We start from the raw sequence: 12,321 nt of genomic DNA, 5'->3' as shown, positions 1-12,321 counted from the left end.
ATGGTGTTTGGTGCTGTCAGAGGTCCTGTAGGATGGTGTTTGGTGCTGTCAGAGATCCTGTAGGATGGTGTTTGGTGCTGTCAGAGGTCCTGTAGGATGGTGTTTGGTGCTGTCAGAGGTCCTGTAGGATGGTGTTTGGTGCTGTCAGAGGTCCTGTAGGATGGTGTTTGGTGCTGATAGAGATCCTGTAGGATGGTGTTTGGTGCTGTCAGAGATCCTGTATGATGGTGTTTGGTGCTGTCAGAGGTCCTGTAGGATGGTGTTTGGTGCTGTCAGAGGTCCTGTAGGATGGTGTTTGATGCTGATAGAGTTCCTCTAGGATGGTGTTTGGTGCTGTTAGAGTTCCTGTAGGATGGTGTTTGGTGCTGTCAGAGGTCCTGTAGGATGGTGTTTGGTGCTGTCAGAGGTCCTGCAGGATGGTGTTTGGTGCTGTCAGAGGTCCTGTAGGATGGTGTTTGGTGCTGATAGAGGTCCTGTAGGATGGTGTTTGGTGCTGTTAGAGTTCCTGTAGGATGGTGTTTGGTGCCGTTAGAGTTCCTGTAGGATGGTGTTTGGTGCTGTCAGAGGTCCTGTAGGATGGTGTTTGATGCTGATAGAGTTCCTGTAGGATGGTGTTTGGTGCTGATAGAGATCCTGTATGATGGTGTTTGGTGCTGTCAGAGGTCCTGTAGGATGGTGTTTGGTGCTGTCAGAGGTCCTGTAGGATGGTGTTTGGTGCTGTCAGAGGTCCTGTAGGATGGTGTTTGATGCTGATAGAGTTCCTGTAGGATGGTGTTTGGTGCTGTTAGAGTTCCTGTAGGATGATGTTTGGTGCTGTCAGAGGTCCTGTAGGATGGTGTTTGGTGCTGTTAGAGAACTTGTAGGATGGTGTTTGGTGTTGTCAGAGGTCCTGTAGGATGGTGTTTGGTGCTGTTAGAGTTCCTGTAGGATGGTGTTTGGTGCTGTCAGAGGTCCTGCAGGATGGTGTTTGGTGCTGTCAGAGGTCCTGTAGGATGGTGTTTGATGCTGATAGAGTTCCTCTAGGATGGTGTTTGGTGCTGTTAGAGTTCCTGTAGGATGGTGTTTGGTGCTGTCAGAGGTCCTGTAGGATGGTGTTTGGTGCTGTCAGAGGTCCTGCAAGATGGTGTTTGGTGCTGTCAGAGGTCCTGTAGGATGGTGTTTGGTGCTGATAGAGGTCCTGTAGGATGGTGTTTGGTGCTGTTAGAGTTCCTGTAGGATGGTGTTTGGTGCCGTTAGAGTTCCTGTAGGATGGTGTTTGGTGCTGTCAGAGGTCCTGTAGGATGGTGTTTGATGCTGATAGAGTTCCTGTAGGATGGTGTTTGGTGCTGTTAGAGTTCCTGTAGGATGGTGTTTGGTGCTGATAGAGATCCTGTATGATGGTGTTTGGTGCTGTCAGAGGTCCTGTAGGATGGTGTTTGGTGCTGTCAGAGGTCCTGTAGGATGGTGTTTGGTGCTGTCAGAGGTCCTGTAGGATGGTGTTTGATGCTGATAGAGTTCCTGTAGGATGGTGTTTGGTGCTGTTAGAGTTCCTGTAGGATGATGTTTGGTGCTGTCAGAGGTCCTGTAGGATGGTGTTTGGTGCTGTTAGAGAACTTGTAGGATGGTGTTTGGTGTTGTCAGAGGTCCTGTAGGATGGTGTTTGGTGCTGTTAGAGTTCCTGTAGGATGGTGTTTGGTGCTGTCAGAGGTCCTGTAGGATGGTGTTTGGTGCTGTTAGAGATCCTGTAGGATGGTGTTTGGTGCTGTTAGAGATCTTGTAGGATGGTGTTTGGTGCTGTCAGAGGTCCTGTAGGATGGTGTTTGGTGCTGTTAGAGATCCTGTAGGATGGTGTTTGGTGCTGTCAGAGGTCCTGTAGGATGGTGTTTGGTGCTGTTAGAGATCCTGTAGGATGGTGTTTGGTGCTGTCAGAGGTCCTGTAGGATGGTGTTTGGTGCTGTCAGAGGTCCTGTAGGATGGTGTTTGATGCTGATAGAGTTCCTGTAGGATGGTGTTTGGTGCTGTTAGAGTTCCTGTAGGATGGTGTTTGGTGCTGTCAGAGGTCCTGTAGGATGGTGTTTGGTGCTGTTAGAGAACTTGTAGGATGGTGTTTGGTGTTGTCAGAGGTCCTGTAGGATGGTGTTTGGTGCTGTTAGAGTTCCTGTAGGATGGTGTTTGGTGCTGTCAGAGGTCCTGTAGGATGGTGTTTGGTGCTGTTATAGATCCTGTAGGATGGTGTTTGGTGCTGTTAGAGATCTTGTAGGATGGTGTTTGGTGCTGTCAGAGGTCCTGTAGGATGGTGTTTGGTGCTGTTAGAGATCCTGTAGGATGGTGTTTGGTGCTGTCAGAGGTCCTGTATGATGGTGTTTGGTGCTGTCAGAGGTCCTGTAGGATGGTGTTTGGTGCTGTCAGAGGTCCTGTAGGATGGTGTTTGGTGCTGTCAGAGGTCCTGTAGGATGGTGTTTGATGCTGATAGAGTTCCTGTAGGATGGTGTTTGGTGCTGATAGAGATCCTGTATGATGGTGTTTGGTGCTGTCAGAGGTCCTGTAGGATGGTGTTTGGTGCTGTCAGAGGTCCTGTAGGATGGTGTTTGGTGCTGTCAGAGGTCCTGTAGGATGGTGTTTGATGCTGATAGAGTTCCTGTAGGATGGTGTTTGGTGCTGTTAGAGTTCCTGTAGGATGATGTTTGGTGCTGTCAGAGGTCCTGTAGGATGGTGTTTGGTGCTGTTAGAGAACTTGTAGGATGGTGTTTGGTGTTGTCAGAGGTCCTGTAGGATGGTGTTTGGTGCTGTTAGAGTTCCTGTAGGATGGTGTTTGGTGCTGTCAGAGGTCCTGCAGGATGGTGTTTGGTGCTGTCAGAGGTCCTGTAGGATGGTGTTTGATGCTGATAGAGTTCCTCTAGGATGGTGTTTGGTGCTGTTAGAGTTCCTGTAGGATGGTGTTTGGTGCTGTCAGAGGTCCTGTAGGATGGTGTTTGGTGCTGTCAGAGGTCCTGCAAGATGGTGTTTGGTGCTGTCAGAGGTCCTGTAGGATGGTGTTTGGTGCTGATAGAGGTCCTGTAGGATGGTGTTTGGTGCTGTTAGAGTTCCTGTAGGATGGTGTTTGGTGCCGTTAGAGTTCCTGTAGGATGGTGTTTGGTGCTGTCAGAGGTCCTGTAGGATGGTGTTTGATGCTGATAGAGTTCCTGTAGGATGGTGTTTGGTGCTGTTAGAGTTCCTGTAGGATGGTGTTTGGTGCTGATAGAGATCCTGTATGATGGTGTTTGGTGCTGTCAGAGGTCCTGTAGGATGGTGTTTGGTGCTGTCAGAGGTCCTGTAGGATGGTGTTTGGTGCTGTCAGAGGTCCTGTAGGATGGTGTTTGATGCTGATAGAGTTCCTGTAGGATGGTGTTTGGTGCTGTTAGAGTTCCTGTAGGATGATGTTTGGTGCTGTCAGAGGTCCTGTAGGATGGTGTTTGGTGCTGTTAGAGAACTTGTAGGATGGTGTTTGGTGTTGTCAGAGGTCCTGTAGGATGGTGTTTGGTGCTGTTAGAGTTCCTGTAGGATGGTGTTTGGTGCTGTCAGAGGTCCTGTAGGATGGTGTTTGGTGCTGTTAGAGATCCTGTAGGATGGTGTTTGGTGCTGTTAGAGATCTTGTAGGATGGTGTTTGGTGCTGTCAGAGGTCCTGTAGGATGGTGTTTGGTGCTGTTAGAGATCCTGTAGGATGGTGTTTGGTGCTGTCAGAGGTCCTGTAGGATGGTGTTTGGTGCTGTTAGAGATCCTGTAGGATGGTGTTTGGTGCTGTCAGAGGTCCTGTAGGATGGTGTTTGGTGCTGTCAGAGGTCCTGTAGGATGGTGTTTGATGCTGATAGAGTTCCTGTAGGATGGTATTTGGTGCTGTTAGAGTTCCTGTAGGATGGTGTTTGGTGCTGTCAGAGGTCCTGTAGGATGGTGTTTGGTGCTGTTAGAGAACTTGTAGGATGGTGTTTGGTGTTGTCAGAGGTCCTGTAGGATGGTGTTTGGTGCTGTTAGAGTTCCTGTAGGATGGTGTTTGGTGCTGTCAGAGGTCCTGTAGGATGGTGTTTGGTGCTGTTATAGATCCTGTAGGATGGTGTTTGGTGCTGTTAGAGATCTTGTAGGATGGTGTTTGGTGCTGTCAGAGGTCCTGTAGGATGGTGTTTGGTGCTGTTAGAGATCCTGTAGGATGGTGTTTGGTGCTGTCAGAGGTCCTGTATGATGGTGTTTGGTGCTGTCAGAGGTCCTGTAGGATGGTGTTTGGTGCTGTCAGAGGTCCTGTAGGATGGTGTTTGGTGCTGTCAGAGGTCCTGTAGGATGGTGTTTGGTGCTGTGATCTATGAGAGATGGCTCTAAATCCCAAAATCTGTTTCTGCTGATTTACTTCAGTGGGACGTGATTACTGTACCTCACACTCACTGTGATATCTGTCCCTCTCCCCACCCCCACCCCCCAGGTCATGCATCGCCTCCCGGGACCCGTACTGTGGATGGATGTCCGACGGAACCTGCAGAGAAGTGGCGCCAGACACAAAGTATGCCGACCGCTACCCTTTCATTTCAGCCGGCCGCGGGGGGTGACAAAGGCGCCGCCGTCACGTGACTGACTCGTCACGCCATCGATTTCCACAAGCGGGTCGCGCTCCGTGGTTCAGGTATCCTGCATGTGCTGGTGGATAGATGATAGATTATCAGCAGTGAGGTGGAGCCGACAGGAAAATAACAACAGGGACAAACAGCAAGAAGGATAACGCCGAGCTGGATTTTAAGGGACACTGATCTGTAACGCACATGACTGCATCTGGCCGTATCGAAAGAGGAGTGGGCGGGGCTATTGACAGGAATGGATGCATGGGACGTCGATGGCTTTTTCAGACGCGCTTAAACATTTGTGATGTCCCCAAGCTGACCCCACCCCCCTGGCATGTGCTGCTTGTCATTATGGGTAACCCTCCACCCGGCGGGCGGCCTTCACCGGAGGCTTCAGTGTCCGCTGCCGATTAAGGCGGAGCAACATGGTTCTTCACGTATCTTCTAGCGACGGGTGTCTGTTCTGTGGCATTATTCTGTGATGTTTAAATTTCGTTTAAAAAAAAAAACAACAAATAAAAGTATGCATATAAATACCCTTTCAGAGAATACGCAGTGTATGAATATGAATGATTCTTGAATGATCTCTGTTGGTCTTACCTGCTGCGTGTCACCTGGCTCTGGATGGGACTTGCTGTTCTTCCTCGCTGGTGGTGTTGACGTGCTCACCGCAGTCTCTCTCTCTCTCTCTCTCTCTCTCTCTCTCTCTCTCTCTCAGATTACCATTTGAGCAGGACGTGGAGGCTGGCAACACAGATGGACTGGGGGACTGCCAAAGTAAGCAAGGCTTCCCCTTTATCTGTCCTCTCGCTGTCTTCACGGCCATACGACGTTCCTCTAAACAGTTTTAAATGGGAACAGAGGTACAGGGCGGGGCTACAGGAGCACTGGCCACAGCTGAAAGCTGATTGGCCCCTGGAGTGCGCTTCCCTTGTCACTCACCATTTCAAAACACGTCATTGGCTAATGATAAGGTTCGCCCCTCTCTGTGACTTAGGGCCCCTCTAATGCCCCCCCCCCCACCTTAAGAAATCTTAGAATCATCCACGGACTTCAGTGTCGATCTATTAATCCTGGGCTGGTGTTCAGTAACTCGCCGATGACATCGACGAGAACTTGAGAACCGACTCGAGCGGCCATGTGGATGCATGTAACCATAGACACCGAGGGGCATGTCCCGCCCACCTCCCTGAGGACCCTTCCCCATGTAGAATGCCCTTGTGATCACAACAGGGTGGTATCGATGACAGGAGCCCCACACTCGTCACATGACACAGAAAGTGGAAACGCTTGTCAACAAGACTCTTGACACTGTTTTTCTCTTAACTTTCAGACACTTTTGTGGCCCTGAATGGTAAGTGGCTTCCGGAAACCTCTGCCCTCACTTCTCCTTTCTCAGATCCTCGCATGCTGTGCTTCTGTCGACAGGACAGTTGGGAGAAAAGAATCACAAGATGGCCTCCCTTTGTTCTGCCTCTATAGACCCTCCTCTCTCACGAATTCTTGGTAATGAAAAGTCCCCTAGTCCTCCCACCGGTCAGTTTTATGTCTCGAGCTTTATGTTTTAGCTAGATGGCCCCCACCCCATGCGCTGCTGAATTCCCAGCAGTGGCTCCACGCTGCCCAGTGATTTGCCCCGACCTCTGACCCCCTAATTAGTGCGCTTTTGTTGTTGAGGAGATAGAGCTCAGTGCTTCCGGACTTCACCAAGATGCCAACAGGATGCCGGACGCACTCGCGTTTTCACGAAGACGCGAGCACACGCACACACATGAACATTAACACGCTAACTCACGGACACGCAAGCATCGCCACGAAATGGATGAATGATTAGTATGTTGTACTGCATTTCACATTTTCATTGCGCTCTTTCCCAGCATATTTACGTATATCTACATTAAAACCTTCATTCTAATGTATACAGATATTAACATTTTGCTTCAAGCGCATTTTGGCTTTTTCAATGCGACTGTTTTTGGCTTTTAATTGGGATATAGAATTCATAGAGTTTAAATCCATTTTAACAAAGAGTTTCAGCAGGACCACGCCCAGTGTAAAGCATCCTTCGGTGAAAACTCAGGATCAGTAACAGAGGTCGTGACCCCGCTGAGCTCCCAAACCCTCCTCTTACCAACACATATTATTTGTCCAAGGCAGCGTTTCTGACTCCGCCCTTCCTTACTCACACCGATACCCTTCAAAGGGGTTCACAGAGGCTTTGCTATTGAACGATGCTTCTCTTAGTTCTAACGTCATGGCCGTGTCCTCCATCCTGTGGTGATGGGTGCAGATTCTGAGGCACCCTGCTGCCTGGGGAACTGAACAAGGACTCATCTCTCAGCACCAGATGGGTCTTCAGAACCCACAGCCTGTGTGTGTGTCTGTGTGTGTGTCTGTGTGTGTGTGTGTGTATGTGTATTTTTATATCTGTGTTATAGGAAATGTATCAGTGATTATATAGTGGGCTGTGTGTATGTCTGTGTGTATTGGGGGGTGTATTTGTGTGTCTGAACTAGCGTGTGTGTTGCTGTTATGGGAGATGTATCAGATGTCCCCACAATGTGATAAATACCTATTTTCTGACCTTGGGAACATCTGTGAATGCAGTCAAAGAACTAAACATCCAAAAGACTATTTTGTTTGGTTACTTCTTGGTTAAAGTTAGGGCTGGATAGGAGTTAGGGTTGTCAATGCTGGGATTAGGATTTTCCCACAAAAAAGAACGGACAGTCCCCACTAAGATATAATTACAAACCTGTGTGCGTGTGTGTGCGTGTGTGTGTGTGTGTGTGTTTGTCCTGAGCTATGCCTCCCTTGGCTGTAGCAGAATGAATTATAAAACAGGCCTGTCACACTAATCTCTTGGCCCCATGGCGCATCATTAAATAAATCATTTTAATGATTGCAACGTTGGGACTGTGGCAGCAGGGTACAGCGGCACGCGGCAGACCGGGGGCGACAGCTTCAGATCTACCAAACAGCCCCCCCCCCTCCCCAACTTACACACAGTCCCAGCCCTGCCACACATGTTTTACGGAGTTCAGCTGACGTTCGGTTGAGAAGTTCAGATTTGAATGTGAGACGTTAATTACCGGAGCAGCCCGCATGACGGGCTGGGGCAGGGAAAACGAGCGACATGTAACAGCCTGGATGGGAGAGACACCTCCCATCTTCTGCTCATTTGCCATTGGGGGTGGGGGGTGATTAAAGTCGCTGAATGCTGATGCTCAACATCGGAGACAGTGGAGAACACAAACATTGGGTTTCGCAAAAATAAAAATTTGATAGACGTGGCCATTTGCCGAGGAGCTCCTTCCTGCTTTGCAGAGGAGCCGGTGGGCTTTTTTGTCATGTGCCGTAACGTGCAAAGAGATTTCATCGTTGGTTAATTTGTAATCCACTTTCACTCAGCTCACTGAAACTGGAGTGGCATTAAACAGCCGGCTGTACAGCCAGTCTCAGTTATTAAATCAATTATTAAATCATAATAAGAGAGTGAGACCTGGATATAATTAAAAAGGTTACGCGAGTAGGCGAGGCTGTGCAAAGCAACACCAGAATCCAGGGACTCTCTTGTTGCTGGGAAGCAGTGTTTATCTTCGGAAGTGGTGGATCCGTGGAATACAGAGGTTGTAAAGGAACAGGGAGGAAAGCACAGCCCGGTGACGCGTATCAGGTGCTCCCCAGCTCACAGGCTCCGTTCTGGGCCGGAGGCGAGAGTGGTGGGCACCCCTCTGCTGGGGAAGAAACTGATTTCTCCAGCACAATAAAGGGAAAAAAATAAATCTGTTTTTAAGACAGCCGTCAGCACAGGGTGGAGGGTCGGGCTGCTCACCTGAAGCTTCCCTGCCGTGAAAATCCACCCCCCCCCCCCCCAGCATCCCTCACCAGCCTCTGAGTGTGAAGGAGTGTAACCTGTTCTGTACCTGGCAGGCGCCCCCACAGCGACCCAGCTCCCGGCGCGAGGAGCCCTCGGCGGCCCCCACGTGGCCGAGCCGGACGACCGCCCCGCGCCCACAGATCAGAGAGACCCCTACGTGTCGGCGGAGGACCAGCAGAGCGCTAACGGTGAGCCTTGGAATGGAGGAGCGCCCTCCTGTGGCAGGGAAGAGGCTCACCACGTTGGCTTCCAGCTGTCCAGCTCACGGCCGCCCCGTCAGACGAGAGATTTATTAAAACGATGTGCGTGAAAGCCTCCGGGAGCCATAAAGTCCAGGCTGTTACAGTTACCAATTGGAAAATGACGTCGTTTTTTTTCTGTGCCGGGGTGAAGCGGACCATCTCCGTCATGTGTGACGTGACAGCGAGAGCCGCTCCCGTCCCAGTCTCAAGGTCACTCTGGGACAGGCCCCATATAAATAGGAGTTGACCCCTCCAGATGACGACCCTTTTATTAGATTAACCGTCATAAAATTCCATCAAGGCCAATGTGGCGTCTGTGTTCAAACCCCTCATTAGATGGTCCTAATACCACGGTAATAAGATGAGCGTAAAGCTGAAATCGGGCCCGGACCACGTGTCGGTCAGGAGATGCGGCGCGGAGCTGGAAGCTGGAAGCTGGAAGCGGTGGCACCGGGACGCTGACACAATGGCGGCAGAGATGACTGCATGCTCGCATCGCACCACGTTCAGTGGCGTCCGCGCCCTACCCCCCAGGCCCGATCCGTCAGGGGGGTACGGCCGTACTCTGGGCAAGGCTTTGTTGGGTATTTTTTGATTTCCATGTTCTCAGGGACACGGCCGCTGCTTCTGCGTCCTGATTTCTGCTTTTGGGTTTCCGTGACCACGTGGCTGGCGTGTGCGCGTGTGTGTGCGTGTGCGCGTGTGTGTGCGTGCGCGCGTGTGTGTGCGTGCCGCGCGTGTGGCTTTCCGTGAGTGCGCGGCATGGCTTGCGGTGGACGCCCCCTCGCCTCCCCCCGCACGGTTGTGCCTTCTTGCCTGCTGAACAGGCTTCCCCGCGTGAAGCGGCCCAGCTCGCCTCAGGTCCTTCCTGTTGTGTTTGGTCTCCGTCCAGCTGCATGCGGGCTCCCCTCTCTCCCCCAGTCTTCACATGTACTCTGAAAACAGTGCGAAGAGAATCTTCCTCCTCCTCCACAGCAGCTCCGAGCTCGGACTCATTAGCGCACACGCTAATGCTACCACCTAGCGCGGCCTGCATTCAGCTCGTACGCCCAGCAGTGACTCTGTCCTGCTATTACACCTATAACTCAGCAGAAACCATCACATCATACATTAGCATTAGCACCGGAGTCATTCCAGGAGGCTGTTGGATAGGCTGCAGTAATGATATGGTGGTACATTAGCACGTAGCATAGGCTACAGTGAAATCCGCCCCAGCCAAAATACCACTGAACAGTCAGCCATTAGAGAAGCCATCCTACCTATATGTGATATAATGAGCTTAACGGCGCTAAAATAACTTCAGCAGAATGTTGAGATGTATCGAGTATTTGGTCACACGTGTAGCCACAAGTTTCTCCGTCGCACTCAATCTCAGCTGTTTTCTCAGTACATTTGAGACCTGGCATGTCTAGATGCCTCTGTCTGCGCGATCCTGAATCTGCCCCCCCCGCCCCCCAACAAGACCCCTGCCCCCTGCCCCCCCACCACGGCCATCTGCTGCCATTGTGCGTTCTCTCCCTTCCACAGGGTCTCATCTGTCAGGATGCACCATTCCAAGGCTGTACCTTCTGTGATCTCACTGTATTACTGACCATATTTATGGGCCATCCCTACCAAACTGATGTCGTATTCTATTCCCTGTCTGCGGATGCTCCCCCCCACCCCACCACCACCACCTCCCCACCCCCCTCAGCCGACCTGTGGGCGTTCCCCTGTCTGCCCATGTGTCTCTAATTTATAGGTCCATAAGAAAAACAGCCTGAATCTCTTTCTCTCCCCTCTCTGTGTGCTGAACCCATCGCCTGTAGAGCATCCCTGAAACTGCCCTCACTGGTCTGCTCGCTTCCCAGCTGCAGCTTCCCACTAACTCTGCCCCTTTGCAGTGGTCCCACTCTGGGTGTGGTCGTGTGTGTTTCTCAGCAGAGGTGGGTTTGCTGCCTGCATCTGACGGGGCCAGCAATCTCATTGCTCCTTCTCTTCTCCACACCCTTAATCCTACTGCCCTGGCTTTTATGATGTCTGCAGTCATTCACGGAGGACCCAGTGTCTGATAGACCGACAGGGCTAATCGTTGCCTCCATGGTTTGTTTTCCGGTTTAGGGATTTTTGGGGTTTTGTTTTTTTCTAAAAGTTTACTCTTCTATTAAACAGACACTGTTATTTTTACATATGCCAAGACGTTATGCAATTCCTATTTCTATATTCTAGGTGCTTTGATTTCTGGGTTATTGCATCATGAAAATGCTGGTGGGAACGCGGTCTGTTTCTCACCGCTGATCAGCTGCAGTGCACACGTTGTATTGAAGTGTTCATCAAGGTGCTGGAATTGAGGGAGCTTCGACCGAACGCTGCGAGCGTTCAAATTAAATGTTGACCATCCTGCGGAGATTTCTGCTTTTACTTCATTCCCTTTCTGTACCAACATACCTAGCGTGACCTGAGTCACATATTGGTGGAAAAATTGTCAGAGACAGATAAAGATCACCTGTTGTGGGAGATCAAAACTACGGCACATTCTCCTTAGAAATAAACTTTTCCGGAACAACAAATAACAGATACCTAGCTTAAGGGGGGAATCAAATTCCCTCTACTGTCAACGGAGGAAAATATATAGATTATTAGTACAAAATTCATGTTTTTCTTATATAATTTATTTTTCTTTGATCTTGTTTACGATTGTCTTCCCCGATGCTGGAGTCTGCATCATTTCATTCATGTCTCATGTGCTTAGACCTTCCTTTCCTGCTGGTGCGGTTCATTTCAGACTCATTGGAGACATCTGGCAGTGTGCACATTTTCAAACAATCTACCAAAGCTGCGGCATATTTGAAGCCTTCCTCAATGCAGCCCCTGAGTTTTACACGGAAGGCACTTCTTAAGCTGTGACACCAGCGATGACTTTGCTCACTGACCTAATAGCTACAGTAACAGTGGTGAACAGCTCTCTCTGCTCTGAACTTACATCAAATAACATCCACAGATTCCTGAATTGTGCTTAGGGAGCTATGCTTCGCAGGGAGTGGGGCGGGCTCGGACCCCCCACGGGCTTTCTTCACTCCTCTGTTGTCTTCTGGCTTGTTCCGCTCAAGATTTTTACTACTATATAACATAAGCTGCTGTGTCTTTCAGTGATGTTGTTCTCTAAATCTCTGTGATGTGCTTTGGGGCAACTGTGCTGGGAAGGGGCGTTATATAAAAATAAACTGAAATATAAACGCAAATAATGGCCCTGCCTGTGAGTAAAGCTCACATTTTACTACATTTTACTATTAGTTTGCTAGTTTACTTTGAAACTGCTTCCATAAATAAGAGGCTGAATTCAAATTAAAGGAGAGGGCGCAGCATCAGAATAACAATATTCAAATAAATTGCTTATTAGGATGCTTTAATGAAACAAAGGCTGCAAATGGGTTTATTTATTACTTGATGCATTTACCTGCGGTGGTATAAATAGCCCTGGCTAAATCCTATAAGGGCTAAACTGATTTTTATATGAGCTACACAATGTACTAGCATGTGCCTTAATTGTACTTTGGCCACTGATCAGTGGTAGGGTAACAACTGACATTGATGAGGTTCAGAGATCTGGGGTCATAAGGTGAGATCTTAAGACTTTTTAGGTAGGCAGCACTAAGCTCA

General features: G+C 49.7%; 1 protein-coding gene across 2 annotated transcripts in view; it reads left to right on the top strand.

Annotated features, from left to right (window-relative positions):
* The window catches only part of sema6a (sema domain, transmembrane domain (TM), and cytoplasmic domain, (semaphorin) 6A), a 75,231-nt gene that overhangs the window by 53,312 nt on the left and 9,598 nt on the right, over positions 1-12,321 (top strand). Inside the window, exons 16-19 of one of the 2 annotated variants that reach the window (XM_048995220.1) lie at positions 4,428-4,505; positions 5,279-5,337; positions 5,894-5,914; positions 8,494-8,628. In XM_048995220.1, coding sequence (XP_048851177.1) covers positions 4,428-4,505; positions 5,279-5,337; positions 5,894-5,914; positions 8,494-8,628 — 293 coding nt within the window. The remainder of the gene's footprint in view (positions 1-4,427; positions 4,506-5,278; positions 5,338-5,893; positions 5,915-8,493; positions 8,629-12,321) is intronic. The other variant, XM_048995227.1, reaches the window with a different exon arrangement.

The sequence above is a fragment of the Brienomyrus brachyistius genome, chromosome 2 (genome assembly GCF_023856365.1).
Source record: "Brienomyrus brachyistius isolate T26 chromosome 2, BBRACH_0.4, whole genome shotgun sequence".
Classification (NCBI taxonomy): Eukaryota; Metazoa; Chordata; class Actinopteri; order Osteoglossiformes; family Mormyridae; genus Brienomyrus; species Brienomyrus brachyistius.
Note: the sequence above shows the minus strand (reverse complement) of the source record. Positions and strands in the feature narration are given on the sequence as shown.